Here is a 21716-nt window from a genome sequence, read left to right on the forward strand (position 1 = left end):
CCGCTACGGAGGGTTTCAACTGGAGGCGGTGGCGGACGCCTAGGTCTGGAGTTGTGAGACTGCAAACAAGCCACTTTCCTTCTGAGCATTATGTTTCCCATATGGTACTAGGAGAGGGTTAGATCAGGTGGCAGGGGTGCCTTTGGTGCTCTAGAATCTGATATTTTTAAGGCAAGGAGTTCCTTTTCTCCATGTCCCACCCCTGACCCTCAAATACCTCCTTCAGGCTCTCTGACTCCCACTGAGTTCAGAGAGACAGCATGGCATATCTAAGAACTGGGACCTGGGCGCAGTCAGGCCTGGATTGAAATCTTGTTTCTACCAGGTGCTTGCTGCATGACAAACGACTTCACCTATTAAGCCTAAGCCTCAGCTTCTCATTGGGAAAATGGAGACAATACCTAGCTCTTAAGGTTGTTATGAGGCTTGTTGGGGTTATTCAGATAATTGCACCCTTAATACAGTGCCTGGCTCTTTTTTTTTTTTTTTTTTTTTTAGGAAGATTAGACCTGAGCTAACATCTGCCACCAATCCTCTTTTTACTGAGGAAGACTGGCCCTGAGCTAACATCCATGTCCATCTTCCTCTACTTTATATGTAGGACGCCTGCCACAGCATGGCTTGCCAAGCGGTGCCATGTCCGCACCCGGGATCTGAACAGGCAAACCCCAGGCTGCTGAAGTGGAATGTGTGAACATAACCGCTGTGCCACCCGGCTGGCCCCAGTGCCTGGTTCTTAATATGTACTTAGTAAATGTTGGCTGAATCTTCCTTCTGGCTATGTGACCTTGGACAAGTCACTTTCCCTTCTTGGCCCTAAAATGCATCATCTGTCAGATATGGTACATGCCAGTTGGTTCAAATGGTATCTAAACATTCTTTTAACTCTTGCAGGTAGTCATTCTAAGTCAATTGGCTCCATTTCTCTGTCTCACTCTTGAGCCATTGAACCCTTACTAACAGGAGTCCTGAATCCACCCTCCCCCTTATTTTAGAGAGGCAGCATTTCACTAGGAGAAAGAACCAGGCATACTTGGGCTCAAGTTTTGGCCTTGTCCCTTGCTAGATGCCTGCCTTTGTGCAGATCACTTAACTTTTCCGAGTATCAGTTTCCTCATCTTAAACGAGAGCAATGATGCAACCTCACAGGGTCGTTAGGGAGATTAGATGAAATGCCTGGTAAGTGCCAGGCATATTATAAGTACTTAAATGTTAGCTATTTTTATTATGTAATAAGGATTTTTTTTAAATGGTCATTATAGGGATGAAAAGAGGTAATGTATGTAAAGCATGTAGAAGATTGCTTTGCATGAGATATATGCTTAATAAACATTAGCTATTCACCTAAGCCTAAATTAGGTGAACCCTAAGTTTACCTAGTTTTTTTTTTCTTATCTCACAATGTAAACAACTGAGTTCAGTGCTTTATCCACAATGCTGATTGTTCAACCTTTGATGATACCTTACCATCCAGATTGGCTTCATGAAAAGAAAACAAGTCTTAGCAGAAAACACCCTGGACTAGGAGTCAGGTGGCCTGCGCATAAGGTCAGGCTGGGTTATTTGCTTGCTGTGTGACATTGGACAAATCACTTTGCTCTGAGTCTTACTTGCTTCCTGTGCATTTACGTGGTTGCTTTTAAGGGTCAAATAATGAACAGATGTGAAAGAATTTTTTTTAAACTGTAAAGTCCTTTACAAAGTTAAATGAAGACTGTTGCTAATAAGGGCCACTATGTGGAGCCAGTACTGGGTAGCATGAGCAACCTCAGAGCTTCATTAGCTCAAACCTTTATTCAAACAAATTAGGAGATAAGGAGATAGCGTGAGATATTGTTTCTTAAATGATGATAACTTTGACTTTAAGGTTAACATAATGTGCAGCTGGCCCCATGGCCTAGTGGTTAAGTTTGGTGCACTCTGCTTCAGTGGCCCTGGTTCAGTTACTGGGCATGGACCTACACCTCTCATGGGCAGCCATGCTGTGGCAGTGACTCACATTCAAAATAGAGGAAGATTGGCACAGATGTTAGCTCAAGGCAAATCTTCCTCAAACGAAAAGGAGGATTGGTAACAGATGTTAGCTCAGGGCCAATCTTCTTCAGCAAATAAAAAATTAAAAATTAAATGTGTGTATGTGGGGGTTTGTTTTTTTTTTTTGAGGAAGATTAGCCCTGAGCTAACATCTGTCCCCAATCCTCCTCTTTTTGCTGAGGAAGACTGGCCCTGAGCTAACATCTGTGCCCATATTCCTCTATTTTATGTGGGATGCCTGCTACAGCATGGCTTGACAAGCAGCGTGTAGGTCTACACCCAGGATCCAAACTGGTGAACCCTGGGCCGCTGAAGCAGAATGTGAGAACTTAAGCACTGCACCACTGGGCTGGCCCTGTATGTGGTTTTTTAAAACTAGCCATAATCTTTAGATTTCTTGAGTGTTTTAATTTGGTCTTGTGTGCCTTCTCAAATTATACTCCAAACACATGAGGTAGCTTTGCAATTACATTGTATTCTGCAAGAATTTGAGAGCTAATTCTCTATCTTAACTCTGAGCTGACCATAGTGAAAGTATTAATGCCTTTCATTGGTATGCATTTTTCAAAAAAGATTTCACTTCAATGATCTCGTTTGATCCTTGTTATCAGCCCTATGAGATACGCAGCCTCGTTTGACAAAGGAGGAAATTGAGGCTTCTAAGAATTAGAAGAGGATGGGTTTAACAGCTAAATAACGAGTTGAGACTCTCAGCTGAGTGCTTTTTCCATTGAGGGCTCCATGAATTGGCTTCAAACTTCTGAAATTGAGTACAGAATTTGATGTGTAGGTATATAAATATGTACCTGCATGTTTCTAAGGAGAGCTACAGAGCTTTTATCAGACTCAAAAGGTCACCTTTGACTCCATAGAAGGTTAAGATTGTATCTTGGCTTTGGAGACCTTGCTGCTCTGTGATATTCAGGGACAGTGTTAAACTGTACTCTCCCTTTTTGGTCATACCTTTCCCTGGAGATTTTTAGACCATGGTAGTCCCTTGGCATTTTGATTGAATGTTCCAGATTGCAGCTCATCACGGGTAACTCTGAGAGGGCTTGTCATAGAAGCGATTTGTCATTTGTTCTGGAATACACTTGAGTTGCACCTCTGGCTCTGCCAGGATGCAGAGGGGGAATGAGGCTTGCACCTCATACTTCAGCCAGCATCCCCATTTTCCAACCCCATTTAGTTGCAACCTGTACTGTCTCAGGGGAGGAATTCTTTGCTCAGGTGGTTTTCTTGAACTGACAGTTTGCAAGTCTCAGGGTGTATCCCTTTCAAATGGCAATAGCTGGACTCCATCTCCCCCCCCCCATTTTATCTTATTGCAGTTGTCATTTGAAAGGTATTTCAATTCCTCTCTGGGAAGTGGTAAATATTCAGTAAATACAGGCTTTTCTGTTTCCTAATTGAGAAAACTGAAGTTCAAAGAGATTAAGTGTCATCAGAATTCCCAGATATTTATTACTAGGCAGAGAAATTAGATCCTTTGATTCCTAGTGACTCTGCTCTACCTGCAGGCTCCCACTTGCTGAGTGTGTGCTATTTCTAAATAGGCTGGAGGGAGGGGCAATGTGAAGCACTAACTAGAATTCTCTTTCTGCCTCCTGGAGTGCCTGACTGAACCTGAAGAAATTCATTGAATCTCTTGGGGCCTCCTTCTTCTCATCAATAATTCAGGGAGACTTCGAAGTGCCTTTCTGAGTTCTTTGACCACTGCACAAGGGTGTCAAGAGACCAAAGGAATGAAATTTCAGAAGAAATGTGGACAGGTTGAGTGTTTTAGAGAGGACCTCCATGGCAAAGCTGCTGTTTGTCATTACATTAGGAAGAGCAGCCACATTGTTTTAATTTCAGCAAACATTCCTGACGTAATTTATTCTTATGTATTTTTCTTCTTTTTCTGTAGGTGTTATTTCGATTGATCACCTTTGTCTTGAATGCATTTATTCTCCGCTTCCTGTCAAAGGAAATTGTTGGTATAGTGAATGTAAGGTAAGAAGGGATGTACCCTGGCATTGTCCACATCCCTGGTCCGATTTTCTCCAAACTGTGTCCCTGTGTGTCACCCTCGGATTTGAGAAGCATAGGCCTTTAGCAGAAGCAGAGTGTTTTAGCAGTGGGCTGAGGAGGAGCATGCTGGGGTGGGGGAATGAGCAGGTGATGTTGCTTTTAATGGACCCATGGAGTGTTTTCCATTAGCAGCCTCCAAATGCACATTTCTCTGCCAGCTGTTCCGATTTGCCTGCTCTTAGAACCCAGGAGAGGAGTGGGAGTAAGTAATTCATTGCAAACTGTCTCACATATAATCCTGTGTTCTTGTCCTGCTGACAGCAGAGGAAGCAGGAATTCTGCAGTTCGTGAGGATGTGCCTCATAATTGCAGGGCTGGAAGCCACCTTCCTTCCCTCCTCAGTGAATTTTATAATTGGAAAATGGTCGCTGGGATGAGAGCTTGAGTCCTTGTCATTAGTTCCTTAGAGACTCTTAGAAAGCTGACATGCTTTGTCTTTTAGACTCAGTTTGTTTCTTTTCTCCTCCTTTCTGTTCAAGGATGCCCACACATATTCTGTATTCACAAATGACACAAAAGTATATGAAATGATGGGAGTGCTCAGAATAGCTCAGCTTCTCAGGTGTGTCTTCATGTCCTGATAAACAAGACAGTATGTTCCAGACAGCATTTCACATCTAATACCCACGAAACATATGCTCTTGGCTCTGTTCTCAGAGCTTAGTTAAGGTTCTCAAACTTTGATGACAGAGGAATCATCTGGGGAGCTTTGCACTTGGTAGGGCTGAGGAGGGGCCCAGGAATTTGCATTTTGACACGCTACTCAGGTGAGTTTGAAGTAGGGACCATACTTTGAGAAATACTGTGTTTTTTTGGTTTTTTTGAGGAAGATTAACCCTGAGCTAACATCTGCTGCCAATCCTCCTCTTTTTGCTGAGGAAGACTGGCCCTGAGCTAACATCCGTGCCCATCTCCCTCTACTTTATATGTGGGACACCTGCTACAGCATGGCTTGACAAGCAGTGCCATGTCCGCACCCAGGATCCGAACTGGTGAACCTGGGCCACTGAAGCAGAATGTGCGCACTTAACCACTGCGCCACTGGGCAGGCCCGAAATACTGTTTTGCATTTTGTAAGCAGGTATGAAGATGGCCAAATCCTCTTAGGTGCTCAGACTTTAAAGCACTTTGGGCCTCTCCCCAGCTGGTCTACCCCAGATTGGCAGGTCCTCTCTTTGACAGCCCTTGTTTGGCCTGCCCCCTGCTTAATGTATGGTTCAGTCTCCTCGTTGGCAACGTCGGACAGAAGCACTGGGTAACAGGATGATCTTTGGACAACTTCAGCCCTGGGCCATCCCCACACTGGCTTCAACTGGGCCACTGCCTGGTGAGGAAGGAAAACCTCAGATGCTCCTCGCTGAGGCACAGGAGGCTCCACCTGGGTGCTGCCCATCTGGGAGGTAGGCACATGAGCCTTGCTGGCTTGGGTTCAGCAGCCTCTGTAATTGCTGCCAGCCTTATTGCCTGTCCTGAGATTCTTTTGACCAGAGCCTCCATGCAGTAGAGCCTCAGCTTCTCTTACAAGGGCCATTGGGTCACCAGTCTCAGGGTGACCAAGAGGTCCCCTTGTTGTGTGGGGTCATATCTTGTCCTTTTCTCCTCCTCATGGTCAGAGCCACACCTCTGTCTGTAGCCGTGAAGCCTGCAGGCTTTGGGGGCCACTGGCAGTTTCTGCCTCTGGCATAATACGCAGTAGGCACACACTCAGGTGTCCGTTGTTTGGTTCGTAACTCTTTTGTTTGAGTGGATCAGACCCATGAGGGGTCCTGTAAAAACTCAACTGCCCTCCGTGTCACCAAGTGTGATTTATGACCAAGACTTTTTCTCCTCCCTGTTGCTGGCAAAGTCTCAGAAATTCTCCATGAAAAAACTAGAGACCTTATTGATTTCTGCTTTTCCTTTACAGGCTAACACTGCTTTACTCAACCACCATCTTCCTGGCCAGAGAGGCCTTCCGCAGAGCATGTCTGACTGGGGGAGCCCAGCGGGACTGGAGCCAGACCTTCAACCTCCTGTGGCTAACGTGAGTCGTGCTTTGTCAGGAGTCAGTTTCAGGAAGGCAGGTGTGATAAGTGTTATGAGTTAAGAGCAACACTCGCCTAAAGTTGAATTATCTCCAGCTTCGGTTTTGCAGTGGGTTTCTGGGGACTTGGTGTGGGACAGAAAAGGGAAAGCGTCCGTGTGCAAGGAGCTTCTTGGCTGTCTTCTCTCTGGATGGCCGGGAGGCTCCAGGTGGGGATTCTGGCCGTATTTCTACCCGTTGGAGGTTGTAGTTCTCCTGTTGCTGATCCCCGCCTTGGGCCCTACTGGGCCTGTGCCATTTTTTTTATTCCTCATCTTATCCCCTTTAGTATTTTCTGAGTTTTTAACAACCACTCAGTCTTAATGTTTTTTGAAAGCCTTTTAGGGGTTTCATTATATCTTTCTTCGATTTTGTTATGTTGATTTCAGCTCTGCGCCTTTTAGAATATTCTTGAAGACCAAGTACATCAGCTAAAAATTGTAATGGCTTTTCTGTGGTTTGATCCCTGCAGGGGGGCTGGTGGTTGAGGTTGTTTCCCCGTGCTGCCCTTGCATAACTCCTCCTTTTGCCTCATGGAAATGACTGTCATAAGGGTTGGTAGGTGTTCATTTTACCAGAGGAATGACTGTGTAACTACCCAGTCATATTTAGGTGCTCTGTGGTGCACATGTGAAGGGATGCTGTGCACTGGATTGTTGGTTATTTGGGTGCAAGCACCAGCTGTCTTTCAGTCATTCTAAGTGCGAACACCAGATACGCTGTCTGGGAATTTTGCTTATTGCGTCAGGGTAGCACAGGGTGGGAATGCAGGCTTTGAGGTTAGACAGACCAGGGCCTGGTCCTGCTTCTGCCCTTGACTAGCTGTTCATGACCGTGGCCGAATTACCCACTGCCTGTCAGCCTTAGCTTCTTCATCACTTAAATGGGGATAATGGCAGGATCATTGTGAGGTGTCAGTGAGATAAAGGGGGTGAATCACAGTGCCTGGCATGTAGTAAGTGCCTTAATAAATGGTAGCTATTTTTATAATTATAGCTATATTTCTTTTGTGTTCAGTGTTACTATTTTAATATATATTTATATTTATTTTTATAGTTAGCATATTAAAAAAATATTTTTTCCCTTTTCTAGAGTCCCCCTGGGTGTGTTTTGGTCCTTGTTCCTGGGCTGGGTCTGGTTACAGTTACTTGAAGTGCCTGATCCTAGTGTCGTCCCCCACTATGGAACTGGAGTGGTGGTGTTTGCTCTCTCGGCCGTGGTGGAACTTTTGGGAGAGCCCTTCTGGGTTTTGGCACAAGCACATATGTTTGTCAAGCTCAAGGTCAGTGTGCCTTCTCCTGTGAATGGGAAATGCAAAGAATAAGGGAGAGAGTGGTTTTTAAAAAATGCTTTTATAGGAAAAAATGATTTTTTCAGACTTGCATCTAAAAAAGATATTTGGAAAAAGGTAACATGATTAGTTCATTCATTTGAAATTTGGCATATGGGCTGGGCTAAAGTTTACCTCTGCTATACTATTAATGAAAAACAGATTCACTAATTGGGAAGTTATTAGTTTAGATAAGAGTTTTAAGAGGACTGTGAAGGTTTTTTAGATTTGTCTAATGATTCTATTTTTAGTTGTATACTAGTATTTTTTCTCTTCATCTTTTAAAATACATAATTTGACATGTACAAAAGAATATATATAACAATTTTGTAAATCTTAAAGCATGATAATATACTGAAGATCCATGAACCTACCGTCCAGCCCAAGTGGAGCATTACCCATACTGAGTCCAGCCATGGGCCCCACCCCACTGCCAGGGTCACCATTCTTCCAGGTTTTCTAGTTGTCATTCCTTTGCGTCTTCAGTCTTTAATAATGTTTGTAAAGTGCACCCTTTACCACATGTTTGCAGGTGATTGCTGAGAGCCTGTCGGTAATCCTCAAGAGTGTCCTGACAGCTCTTCTTGTGCTGTGGTTGCCTCACTGGGGGCTGTACATTTTCTCTTTGGCCCAGGTAAGAGTTACAGCTTTTAACTTTTATATAATCTGTGTTTCACTATCTGTTTCTTTCTTCTTGTTCCCAGTACTGCATGGTTTACATTTGCAGTATTCATGCATGTGAGGAAGGCTGGAAGCTCTAGAAAGACAGTCTTCACACTGCTTCTCCTCTGGCTGCCATGTCCATCCTGCTGCATGCACTGACACCACTGGTGTCCACAGGGACCTGGTGAGGGCCGCACACTAGGCCTCACTGCCCAATGTAGAAACTCCTTTGGACATTCTGTGGGCAAGCCCTTATCACACTGATCTTCGATTGTCTGACTGCCTTGTGGAGGAGAAAAAAAGGCAGTAAGGGGATGGGGTGGGAATCAAATTGCATGTGTGTTATTTTTCCTAGATTTCAAGCAGTTGTGTTCAGAATAGGAGGAAATCACCAAGCCTCTTTTAAACTTAGATTAAAATCTCATAGAATTCAGAGGGTGTGAATCAAGTCATCACAGGTACATTTTCAGTTTTAGTAGTTTTGGTTTCATTTACATCTTATCATTTTCTAATTCTAGTTCATATTTCTACTTCTAATAAAAATATAACTAGACTACAAGTGCTAATTTTAAAAATGAAACCTAAGGTCAGATAGTTAGCAGGACATCCTGTACAAAGCAGTTTGTAATTTTTCCTAATGTATAGGAAGATAAGTTAAAATTCTTAGTAATGATTTATGTGAGAATCTTTACCATTTCCTAGGCAAGAACTACAAATATTTTTGTGAAAGACAGAAGAGGTAGATTTAAAATTAATAGAATAAGAATGATGGGGCTGGCTCTGTGGCTGAGTGGTTAAGTTTGTGCGCTCCGCTTCGGTGGCCCAGGTTTTCATCGGTTCAGATCCTGGGCGCAGACATGGTGCCACTCATCAGGCCATGTTGAGGTGGCGTCCCACATGCCACAGCTAGAAGGACCCACAACTAAAATACACAGCTATGTACTGGGGGCATTTGGGGAGAAAAAGCAGAAAAAAACAAAAAAAAAAAGATTGGCAACAGTTGTTAGCTCAGATGCCAATTTTTAAAACAAACAAACAAAAAAGAATAAAAATTGCCTCCTAAAAGAATTTGTGAACAGTTACATATTTTGGAGAAGTTATTTACGATTATTTTTGCCATGTTTTGTTAGACCTGAACTATAGTATTCATCATTGTTTTTGATGCAGTTTCCCTAACAGGACAGGAGGGCCGTGGATACGCCCAGTTATTGGTTGACTCTTCTTGGTAAAGGCACTTGCATTATAACTTTCTGATTGTCATACCTCTCACCCAGGATACATCACATGTCATAGGTCAGCAAGGCCAATTCTGAGTTTATTTGCCTCCTTAGCATAAGACTTCCGAGAGCTCTTCTCTGGTACAGTCTCTGTCAGTGTCTGTGTGAGAGGTCTAAGAGCCAACAGCACCTCCTTTCAGCAGGCAAACCCCAATCAGGGCACGGGGATTCCCCTTTGTTCACCCTGCCTCCAGGCTCCTCCTTAACGGGCTCTTCACCCCATGGCATCATATGTGAAATAAAAGGGTCACTCTAGAATATATAAAAGATTCTTACAACTCAACGACAAGAAGACAAACCACCGAAAAGTGAGTAAAGGGCTTGAGTAGACATTTCTCCAAAGAAGATATACAAATAAACGGCCAATTAGCAGATGAAAAGATGCTCAGCATCATTAGTCATTAGGGAAATGTAAATCAAAACCACAATGAGATACTACCTCACACTCATTAAGATGGCTATTATAAAAAAACAGAAAACAACTAGTGTTGGCAAAGATGTGGAGGAATTGGAACCCTCATACATTGCTGCTAGGAATGTAAAATGGTGCAGCCGCTGTGGAAGACAGTTTGGCTGTTTATCAGAAAGTTAAATGTAGAGCTGCCATATGAGCCAGCAATTCCACTCCTTGGTATATACCCAAAAGACTTGAAAACAGATGTTCAAACAGCTTGTACATGGATGTTCATAGCAACCCTATTCATGATAGCCAAAAGGTAGAAACAACCTAAATGCCCATCAACTGATGACTACATAAATAAAAGGTAGTATATCTGTACAATAGAATATTATTCAGCCATAAAAATGAAGTACTGATATGTGCTACAACATGATGAACCTTGAAACCATTATATTAAGTGAAAGAAGCCAGACGCAAAAGCCACCTATTGTGTGATTTCATTAATATGTAATGTCCAGAATAAGCATGTCCATAGAGAGAGAAAACAGGTTAATGATTGCCAGGGGATGAGGGAATGGAGAATGACTGCTAAGGGGTACAGAATTTCCTTTTGGAGTGATGGGCATTTTCTAGAATTAGATAGTGATGGTGGTTGTACAACATTTTGAATGTACTAAAAGCCACTGAATTGTATGCTTTAAAATGGTCAGTATTAAGTTTTGTGAGTTTTTCCTTAATAAAAAAAGGGAGAAGGATCATGTAGTTAGGATACACTGCATGAGGACTGCTCATAGGTTGTTACTGTTTCCTGGGCTCTGGTCAGCAGGAAGATTGAGAGAGGCTGGGAAGGGAGCTGGAAAGGGTACTTGTCACAGAGGATGTTGGCTTCAGGTGGTGTGGCCCCCAGCAGTGCTGCTTGTGTCTTAAAGGGCTTGCGGCCTTAAAGAAGAAGGGTGGTAGACGGAGAACTCTGTCCTCAGGCATGGATGGGGTGGAGAGCAGAGGAGCTTAAAGCAAGGCTCCTCTTTCTCCTTGCCCTGTGCCTTTGCTACAGGGGCAGCTTTGATGTTTCCAGACTGAAAGCAGGGCCTGGAGGTCCCGTTCCTTGAGCTGGTGTGCGCTACTGTTCTCAGTGGGGAAAGAGGGTAGAAGGGAGCTTGTGAAAAAGGGCTCTTTGGATACTCCTCATCAACCTGCAAACAAAACCTCTGGCTGCTGCTCTTGGCCAGAAGCCATCCTTTTGTTCCAGATGGGTGGAGGGAGAGTGGGCCTTCTTATCACCCCATCTTACCTCCCCCATCCTGTAGTAGCTCTTGCCCTGCCCACGCATTAGGAACAAAGGAGAGAGCCAGCAGCTCAATTCTGCTTTTTAATCTTAATGTCACAGGTTTCCAGGGCTTATGGAAAATCCTCAGTGCTAGATGATGGCAAGTCCCTGGGTATTAGCACAGCCGGGACACGGACACGTGGATCCTCATAGTGTGTTGTCTAGGCAGGAGAGCCATTCCTTTGGCCACATGCAAATCTTTTGAGAACATATCTGACATTACTGTGGCAGTTACCCTAGTGGCTGTCTGCCATAGAAATTAGGTTTTGCTAGTCAGAAGAACTTCTGTTCTCCCAGTCAGGTGAAGTGTTTAGAATGCTTTCCCCAGAGATGCTGCAGTGGAGCTGGGCCTTATTGAGAGGTGCTCTTTTCCAGACAGTGAGGCATTGCTTAACAGAAGGTACAGTTATTAAGATAGTCTTTTTCTTGATTGGCCTTTGAGGTCAAATTTATAGGTATATCTTAGTTTTTCCTTTATTAAAACAGTGTAATTTAAACCCATTATTTTCTTTTTTCAGCTTTTCTATACTACAATTCTGGTGCTTTGCTATGTTATTTATTTCACAAAGTTGCTGGGCTCCCCAGAATCACCCAAGCAACAAACTCTTCCTGTCTCCAGAATGACAGATCTGTTACCCAATGTTGTGAGAAATAAGGTAAGTAACACATTTTGTCTCTTATTGTTGATGCTGGTTATCCTTGAGGGAGAGAACTACAATTTTATTGCTGATTGTTATAATAGTAAAGATAATTTGATAGCTCATATTGATTGAATGCTTGCTATGTCCTAAACCAGGGTTTTATTTATTTATTTTTTTTAAAAGATTTTTTTTTTCCCTTTTCTCCCAAAGGCCCCCGTACATAGTTGTCTATTTTTAGTTGTGGATCCTTCTAGTTGTGGCATGTGGGATGCCGCCTCAGCATGGCCTGATGAGTGGTGGGTGCTGTGTCCGCACCCAGGATTCAAACTGGTGAAACCCTGGGCCGCTGAAGCAGAGCACGTGAACTTAACCACTTGGCCACGGGGCTGGCCCCCTAAACCAGGGTTTCTAAATCTTGACACTATTGACATTTGGCGCTGGATAATTCTTTGTTATGGGGACTGTCCTATACATTGTAGAATGTTTAGCAGTATTTTCAGTCTTTATCCACTAGATGCCAATAGCTACCACCCTCCAGTTGTAACAACCAAAACTGTCTCCAGACACTGCCCAATGTCCCCAGGGGGGCAAAATGGCCCCCAGTTGAGAACCACTATGCTAGGCCCTATGCCAAATGCTTTACATGCCTTATTTGGTGCTTAACAACAACCCTGTGAGACTGACATTATTATTTCTATTTTGGGGTTGAGGAACTGAGGCTTAGTGACTACATACCTGCCCAAGGTGAGGGTGAGAGCAAGGACAGGAACCAGGAGTGGCTGGAATCCCAGCAGAGCACAGGCAGTAACCACTGTGCTCCCCTCTCTCTGTTCTGCTATTTCCCTTGGTTTTCTTAGGATTGACCTCTGGCACAGACAGTCCAGAGTGCTGACAGAGCAGGGATGACCCCTGCACAGTTCCTTTATCTAGTACCAGGCCAGTCTTTCAGGGCTCCACTTTCCCATGTAGACCATTGAGGATCTCGATGCTGATGTGTGGGAGTGAGGCATAATCTTTTTCTGCTCCACTCTTTAACTCTCTGTGCAGTTGACTTTTATTTCTTGCCTCTTGTGGGGTCAGTGCTGCTGTCTGTGGCCTGGAGTTGCACATGTGGTGTTATACCACACTGCCCCTGCCTGGTGTTTTGTGACCTGCTCCATTCTGGGCTGACTCACTCTCCGTGTTTCCTGTAGTTGTTTGCTTGCTGGATGTAGTACACTTAGTTGCGATAAGGCTTTGACTAGACTTCTTATTCCTCTTTTTTGATTACTTGGAAAAAGTAGTGAAATATTTGGGATTTAAGTCCCAGAAGTTATGGAATGCTGTTATACAACTTTTCAAGAAGAACCAGATATTATATAACAAAGCCAGGTATGTTCTCATTTGTTAGATAAGGGTTCTCCATTCTGATCAACTAGATCTTACCTTTAACCTAAATCAACATGACAATTTTTGGGTACCATGGTGCCTCATCTGCAGGCTTAGAGGATTAGGACTCGAGATGGCTTGTCTTGCCTAGAGCTTCTGCCACCTGCCTACAGAGCAGGTCTGAGAGTACAGAAAAGTCTCGCTCCCCTGAGTGCTCCCCAGTGCCCATCTGTACCAAGCCTGGCCAGCTTTTCATACTGGGCCAGCCCCTGCACCCCAGCAGTATTTTGGAAAGGAGCATTTGGACCGTTAATACAGGCAAGGAGAGAGAGGGTAATGAAAAGAGTCTGTCAAGTATGTATTTAACCTTATCATGGGCTCAGAACTCCGAGCTTCAGTTTCCCCATCTGTCAAATGGGGATAATAAGAGTGCCTGCCTGCTAAGGCAGTTGTGGGAGCTGGAAGAGATGGAGCATGTAAGGTGCTTAACACTGTGGCCTGGTACAAGTGAGTGTCCGTAAGTGACAGCCAATGCCATCACCATCACGCTGCTGCTCTGAGAGTAATAGTAGCACCACTGGAATATGGTCACAAGGCAAACACTGATGGCACTGGTGTGAGAGCTCAGTGGTTTAATCTGGGAATCTATCCTGAAAGTACCCGTGCTTGTACTGCCGGGGTAGAAGCCTTGACCACGAGGAGGTTGTGTGTGCCTGTCATACACAGTGGCACTGTTTCTGCTGACAAGCAGTCAGAGTGCGGCCCCATGCTTGGTGCTCTGGAATACAGCATGTAGGATGGTGATTGCTGGGCCTCAGGGAGCTTCCTGTGTGTTTGGGAGGCAGTAGGTACAGATCAGAAGCCTGCAGAACTCCCCCCACACCTCAGGGTCCTCATTTTTAAGGTAAGATTGTTGGCCTACGTGACCTGTGAGGCCCCTCTGAAGTCTTAAGGAGTTCTGTGTGAGTATTTGAACTTTGATGAAGAGCTGTTTCTAGTAACTGCCATTGACTGCATGCTTACTCTGTGCCCGGTGTTATGCCAGGCACTTTACATGGACTTTTGTCCTGTGAGATAAATACTATTATCTTTGTTTTATAGTTGAGAAAACTGAGGTTCAGAGGAGTAAAGTGATAACCCAAATCACACAGCTGGTTTTCAATTCCCTTCTCTCTAACTTCATCATTTATTTACTTAAAGATTGGGTAGTTCCAGGTAGAACAATTCATTATTCAAGTTTTTTAAAAAAAAAAAAAAAAGAAAAGAAATGAGGTGAATCTGAATGCAGTGGATGACTTTACCGTTGGCAACATGCCTAACCTGACTCCAGAGTAGCTTTCTGCACTAGGGGCTCCCTCATGCTAAACTCGTCAAACGTTTACATTCAAAAGCAATTTGACCAAATTGGGAGATTTCTTTCTTACGCTTGTAGACTTCTATCTTCTTTAAAAATACTCATTTAGCCTTAAAATAAATTAGTGATATGTCAAATAATGGCTGCCTTTTATATCTTTTATATTCTTTTACACTTCTGAGTGATTTAATGTGAGAGATCTGCTAATATTTAAGTAAAGCTGAGGAATTTAACACAGGAAGGATAGATTAAGCAGTATGCTGTATTGAGCACTGTACCCGGGTACCCTGAGTGGGGTCCTTGCCCTCTCAACTTGGCATTGTGCTGGGGAGATAAGATGCATACTCAGCTAACTACACTGCAAGAGGGTGTGTATGTGTCTAGTGTTAACAAAATAGAAGCACAGAGAAAGGACTGATGAATTCCATCTGGGAGCATTGAGGAAGGCTTCATGAAGGAAGCTGCTTGTGAGTTGGGCCTTGACATGTGGATGGGCAGAGGTGAATGTGCATGTGTGGTGGAAATGTGCATTTGTGGCTGTTGCGATGAAAGACGTTTGCTCAGGGCCTATATTGTGCCCATCACTGTGTTGGAATTGGGATTCCGGAGATGACTGGGGTACTTAGTTTGGCTAGACAGTTGCAGAGGGGAGAAGAAGCAAAAGGTGGAAGGAGGTTATAGCCTGCTGGGCTAGGGCCAGGTATTGGTGGCCTCAGTGCCGTGGAGTGTGGGCTAGATTCAGACGCAATGGGGCCTAATGAAAGGTGTTTGAACAGTGCCGTGATCTACTTGCCTGTGTTGAGGAGCTTACCATCTGTTATAGATTTATTGAGTGTCTCATTTTCTCTCATTCAATCCTCATACCAGCTCCAAGATGCAGGAATTCTTATCCCATTTTGCAGATGAGAAAACTGAGGCTTAACAAAGTTAAGTATCTTGTCCATGGCCTTTGCACTAATAAGTCTGGAGCTGAGGTTTAAGCCCCAGTCTCTGAGCCTGACTCCAAAGCCTGAACCCTACCATGAGAAGGATGGGCTAGAGAAAAGGTTGGAAGTGAAAAAACTCACGAGGAGGCCATGGCAATTGTCCAGATGAGAAGTGATGAGGACATTGGGAGGGTGGGTATAAATGGGAGCATGGACATAGTCTGGGCAGAGTTGATAGCCCTGGAGCATGAGGGAGAGGAAGGAGTGCTATGTGGGATGTGGAGGTGATAGAGAGCAGGGGACAGGACCACGGCTGCTGACTCCCTGTTGATTCTTGTCATTATGGTAAGGATGCGGCTGGAAGGAAGAGTCAGAAGTTTGGCAAGTGGAAGAGTTGCTTAGGTTAGAGCACTGTGAGCCCCTGAGTTCTGATTCCAGACTTTCCTGGAAGTACTGCCTATCAGCTTTCACCATCCATGCCTCAATTTCTCCATCAGTACAGCAAAGCAGTGGAATGGCTTGTTGGTCAGTGGATTCTGGAGAAATTCACAGCTGTGTAGACCAGCTCTGCAGTACCAGCCTAGCTCTCATGAAATAGGCTTCTTTTGACTGTCCCACGTGACAAATCCATTCTGAACAGAATAGTAAAAGCCCAAAGAATGCACTGCTTTTCTATCACTTAGCAGATACCTCTGAGAAGAAACCCAGTCTCTTACCAGACTTCCTGCCTCTGTGTCCTTAATGAGCATTTTGGAGATAGTAAGCAGTGTGACCATTCGTTCTGAACCATGGGTCCATTTAAATTGAAGGCATTAGGAGAAAGGAATGCTCAAGTATGAGCTTTTAGATCAGATACACTGTCATGAATTCATTTTCCTTAAGAACTTTTTTTTTAAAAGAGCTCAGTCATCTTCCCAAACTCATTCACAACCTACCAGCAAGTAGGTTCACAAATCTTGTGTGCCAGCAGTGACTGTTCATTTCCTCTGAAAAGAGCACAGGTACTGCTGTGCAAACCCCCAAAGGAAACCTGGCATGGGGCCGGGGGCGGGGAAGGCATTGGAGTGAGAGAGAGAAGGGGCCTTGCCCACGGAACCCCTGAAGCTGATTATGGGCAGGATCAGTGTCCGAGGACGACGTGGTCCACAGTGCCCCCTAGTGGTGATGGTGGTCTGGCGCTCTTTGTTCTGGGGAAAGTGATGCCCACTTTCCTTCTCACCAGGGAAGATTTACTCTTGGACTAGAGCTACCCCCCCCCACGCCCCCACCCCCCCAGCATCATTTGGGAGGATTCAGGCCTGTCCTCCCGAAATGTGGAAGAGAGGCTCTGACACCAAGGAGTGAGGAGATCTGAGGATTGGAAATGACCCTTGCTTTCAGGGGATTCTCTAGACTTGCCCTGTCCTGAATGGTAGCCACCAGCCACATTTGGAATTGAGATGAGCTATAAGCGCAAAATACACACTGGATTTCAAAAGACTTAGTATGAAAAAAATAATGTGAAATGCCTCTAATATTTTTTTACATTTTGAAATAGTATTTTGAGTTAAATCAAATATATTTTTAAAATTAATTTTCCCTGTTTCTTTTTACTGTTCACTATGGCTGCTAGAAAATTACAGTTATATATGTGGCCTTCATTTTCTTTCTACTGGATAGCATTGCTCTTTGGGCCAAGAGCAGGGGCCCATGTGACTGAGACAGTTTCCAGGCCTGCCCTTGGGCCAACCTCCGTAGCTAAAGCTGACCTTCTGGAGAGGTGGAGTGGGCTTGGCCTTTGTGATCCACTCCTTCCCTCCCAACGAGCCCTCTGAAATCCCACCTTTTTGAAAGTCATCACTTTGAGTTCTAACTACTTTTGAAAATGTAGGTACCCTGAGATTAAGAACCTAACACCTAGACTGAACATTCTGGGATCCCAGGATGCCTTCTTTTTTTTGAGGAAGATTAGCCCTGAGCTAACTACTGCCAGTCCTCCTCTTTTTGCTGAGGAAGCCTGGCCCTGAGCTAACATCCATGCCTATCCTCTATTTTATATGTGGGATGCCTACCACAGCATGGCGTGCCAAGTGGTGCCATGTCCGCACCCGGGATCTGAACCAGCAAACCCCAGGCCCCCGGGAAGTAGAACATGCGAACTTAACCGCTGCACCACCGGGCCAGCCCCGCAGGATGCCTTCATGATAGAGGGGCCCCAGAGGGAACTGGGGGGAGGCAGAAAAAAAGATACGTCCGACTCTCTTCCCCCCACTCCTCCATTTTGTAGTCAGCTCTCTGACTTTGAGCCCACCTGTCTCTTTCAGCTTGACCTCTGCCCTCCCTAAGCGTTTGCTTCTTTCTTACCCTCCTTGTCCTTAGGAAATGGGCAGTTTGGTGCCCCCCTGGGAGTTTTGGAAGAGCCACGTCAGAAGTTTTGTTTTGTTTTTTCCTTTCTTCTGTCATACCAATTCTGAGTGGTTTAGCTGACCCAGGAAGCTTGGCTTTCTTTTGAAATATACAAGCAAAGCTCATATACATTGTGCAAAGGGACACAGGGTGGCTAAATAGAGCATTAAGATGTGGAGTCTATGGAGCAGAATTTGTTCTGCTGCTTGGCATGCTTCAGACGTTTCTTAAGGAGAGAACTGACTGTGAGCTGTGTGTGTTGGATGTGGTCAGCTTACTGTCTGGGTTTAGGGGTCTCAGTGATAAATCATGGGCAGGCCCCTCACAGGGAGGCTCTTCCACCCAGAGACTTTGTCTGCATGTCTAGGAATGTAAGTTCTTTGCCACTATTTGTTGGATGCCTTCTGTGTGCCTAGCATTAGATGAAAAATTATTGGAGACTATCCAAGTTGGGATTTAGGGGCCAAAATGAGTTTGCCTCTCAAGTAGCATTATTGTACTCTAAGACCTGGCAGTTTCTGTTTTGTTTTGTTTTCTCTTCTAGGCTTTTGTAAATTGGAAAGAGGCTAAATTGACTTGGAGTTTTTTCAAACAGTCTTTCTTGAAACAGATTTTGACTGAAGGTAAGTAAAAGGTCACTCTGCGCTGTCAGGAAACCATATGTAAACGAGGGGATTCCATGGAACTGCTGATTACCTAGATCCCGACCTCCCGGTCTAGAGCCCCCTGGGCAGAGGAACCTCAGAAATGGGAGCTTTTTAAACAAGGAGAGGGAAACAAACGTTTATTTAGTTTGATATTTTACTTAAGTTGTCTAATTTAAATCTCTCCACAGCCTTGTAAGAAAGATATTGTCCCTATTTATTATGGATTAGGAAACTGAGGGTCAGTGAGGTTATATAACTTCTGCAGAGTTCTGCAGGAATGAGGAGCAACTTAATTTGAATCCAAGTCTAACTCCAAAACCGCATGTTCTATCATTTAAATAATGTATTATAAAGGTATTATATCAGTTACAGACAATTTGGAAAATAGAGGAAACTATCCATAATCTCATTATCCTAACTTTTTATACACTTTCTTCTTCTTTTGAACTTTTTTAAGAACCAGGTTTTCATCATTTTATTTTCTTGAACAAGATTGACCTGTGTGATAGTTTGGTCAGCCTTCCACTTTGTAAGGCTTTCCAGTTTAACAGTGACAGAGCTTCCAATGTGGAGGACCAGCAAAGAGCTGAAAGTATATCTGCTTTTTCTGTGTATGTGTATTGGTTTATTTATACTCAGCTTTAGTTTAAAGAATGAGATTTGAGGCAGCTATAAGCTGCTGAAGGTAGTGGTTTCTCTCTCTATATAAATGTCATGTGTCTATACATCTATATATCTGTTACTGAACATATTTTTAAATCTTTTCAAAAATTATCTTTTAATTATAAAAATAACCCCATTACAGAAATTTTGGAAAGTAGAAAAAAAGTCCCTATAATTCCAGCATTCTAATATAACCATCATCATTATTATCTTATTTTCCTTTTTCCCCTCTCTCTTTATTTTTTATTAATTATGCTCCCAAAGGGCAGTAAATCCCCCTAAGCCTCACATTCCCATCTGAGAGTTAAGGCCTAGGATGAGGAGGCGTGCGAGGACTCTCTGAGCTTTGAGAGTGCAGGCTTCTCCCCTGAGCCTATGACACTGCCATTGCAAAAGTGAAACTGTTCACAGGATTTCTGGGGCAAGTAAGGGTCAGAAGCCTTCGGAGAGCTGAGTGAAGGTACCTTAACTGTAAGTTTCATGAGAGCTCGGAGTGTGCTTTTCACCACTGTCTCCCCAGCACCCTGCTGGGCCTGCACATGATAGGTGTTCAACAGGTATTTGATGATAAAGGAAGGTAACTGTAGTGAAATTGTGAATTGTGGTAGTTCACATTATGTTAGAATAGGAAAATAAAGGGAAAGAGCTTCGGAAAGAGTGGGTGCAGATAGGCACTTTTTTCCCCTCAGAGTTTTAAGAGCACCTTAAATGAGTTGAGGTTGTCTGGATTGCAGTGGCTAGACGTGTGTTTGCGGCAGCAGGTGTAAGTTAGCCATGCGGTCAAGCCTCCGAGCCAGGCCTGACTCTGGTGCTGATGGCTTGCTCACTCATGGTTGGACTGCTCTGGCCTAACTGGCAGAGGGCTGTTAGGAACGTCTCAGGGCCTCCATCTCCATGGCTGTGAAACAACAAAGTGGCTTTACAAGGACCCCCCCAGATTCTTTTTATCTAAAAACTACAGCTCCAAAAAAGTTGAAATCATTCACTGTAGTAGCAAAAATGTATATGCTGTTATCTTCTGCCCCCACATTTCCTGAACACTGTGTGCCAGGTGCTGAGAATACACAGATGAATGAGCAACAGGCCATGGCCTCAAGGAGCTTGTTCCCTTACCAGAGACACAGACGTTTGTGTGGTTAATTCTGATACAAGGCTGCGAGGGCTGGGCTTGGAAATGTTAGCTCATTCGCCAGGTGGCTCATTTCCTGGAGCTCTGCTAGGAAACCAGGGAGATGACTGAGACATGGTTCCTGCCCTCAGGGGGCTTACAGAATGTGGGAAGGAGAGGCCTATTGTGCAGAAGAGCCATGCTAGGTGGTAAGAATGCCAAGAGCCAAGGCTGGGAGCACAACTCGCCCAGCATGACTCAGAGCAGCTGGAAGGGCAAAAACCTGGTGGAATGTAGCAGAGACTGATGTGTGAGGTGGGGGTAAAGTTCGTGAAGGAAAGCCAAAAAGATAGCTTGGGGTCAATTTATAAGAGGCCTCAAATGCAGAATTAAGGAGCCTGGACTTTTTGCAAACACTAAAGGTCTGAAAGCAGGGCTTGACTTAAGATCTGTTTTTGAAAAAACTAGAGCTGTTAGCAGTTAGGATGGATAAGAGTAGTGCAGAAATGCAGATGGAGCTAGTGCAGTCCTGTGGGCAGGTGCCTGGAAGGATCTGCAGAAGTTCTTGCCGCAGATGCAGTGGCTGGGAGATTGTAGGCAGGCAAGGACTGAAGAGACTTGAGAGAAGATCGTCACTGCTTCTAGTCTCTTCACATTGCTTTCCTTTTTGAGCAAGTTGCTAGGAGGTGAGAATTTGCCCTTTCAGGCCGTGGGCACTTTTCATGCTCCATGTCCATAGTGGTCAATGCTTTCCACTCATAAGATAATAAGAAAATTCTTGGAAGCTGGGGGTGGGAGAGTGGGGCTCTGGACTGATGTCTTCACCTTGAAGGCAATCAGACTGTCTTGGATTTGAATCACGAACTTGAGCTCTGCAGCCTTAACAGCCTCCATGGAGCTTTCTCCACTGGGAGAGGAAACTTTTGATGAGTCTGTGCACATAATCATGGACCTTTCATTTCACAGAATTTACATTCACATTATCTGACCTCGCTTAAAACTTGGAACAAGCATTTTCATTATTAACATTTTAGTTATCTCCTCATACTTTTTTCTTAAATTTATTAGATTAGGTTTTATTTATTTATTTATTTATTTATTTATTTCCTTTTTCTCCCCAAAGCCGCCCAGTACATAGTTGTATATTCTTTGTTGTGGGTCCTTCTAGGTGTGGTATGTGGGACACTGCCTCAGCGTGGTTTGATGAGCAGTGCCATGTCCGCGCCCAGGATTCAAACCAACGAAACACTGGGCCGCCTGCAGCGGAGCGCGCGAACTTAACCACTCGGCCACGGGACCAGCGCCATAGATTGGTTTTATTGATTTTGTTTTGTTTTGTTTTTAACTGATTTGGAGATTTGCTGTCAATAAATCCCCTAGCACTTTCTAGATTGTTTGTATTTTGAGATTATTTGAAATTAACCTTAGGACAGGGAACATATATTTAACTAATTATCT

General features: G+C 44.1%; 1 protein-coding gene across 4 annotated transcripts in view; it reads left to right on the forward strand.

Moving 5' to 3' along the window:
* RFT1 (RFT1 homolog) overlaps nucleotides 1-21716 on the forward strand; it is a 63481-nt gene that overhangs the window by 22742 nt on the left and 19023 nt on the right. For all 4 annotated transcript variants that reach the window (XM_070577090.1, XM_008513137.2, XM_070577092.1 and 1 more), the window contains 6 exons: nucleotides 3944-4029; nucleotides 6014-6130; nucleotides 7262-7451; nucleotides 8032-8133; nucleotides 11685-11822; nucleotides 18385-18463. In XM_070577090.1, the coding sequence (XP_070433191.1) occupies nucleotides 3944-4029; nucleotides 6014-6130; nucleotides 7262-7451; nucleotides 8032-8133; nucleotides 11685-11822; nucleotides 18385-18463 (712 nt within the window). The remainder of the gene's footprint in view (nucleotides 1-3943; nucleotides 4030-6013; nucleotides 6131-7261; nucleotides 7452-8031; nucleotides 8134-11684; nucleotides 11823-18384; nucleotides 18464-21716) is intronic.

The sequence above is a fragment of the Equus przewalskii genome, chromosome 15 (genome assembly GCF_037783145.1).
Source record: "Equus przewalskii isolate Varuska chromosome 15, EquPr2, whole genome shotgun sequence".
Lineage (NCBI taxonomy): Eukaryota > Metazoa > Chordata > Mammalia > Perissodactyla > Equidae > Equus > Equus przewalskii.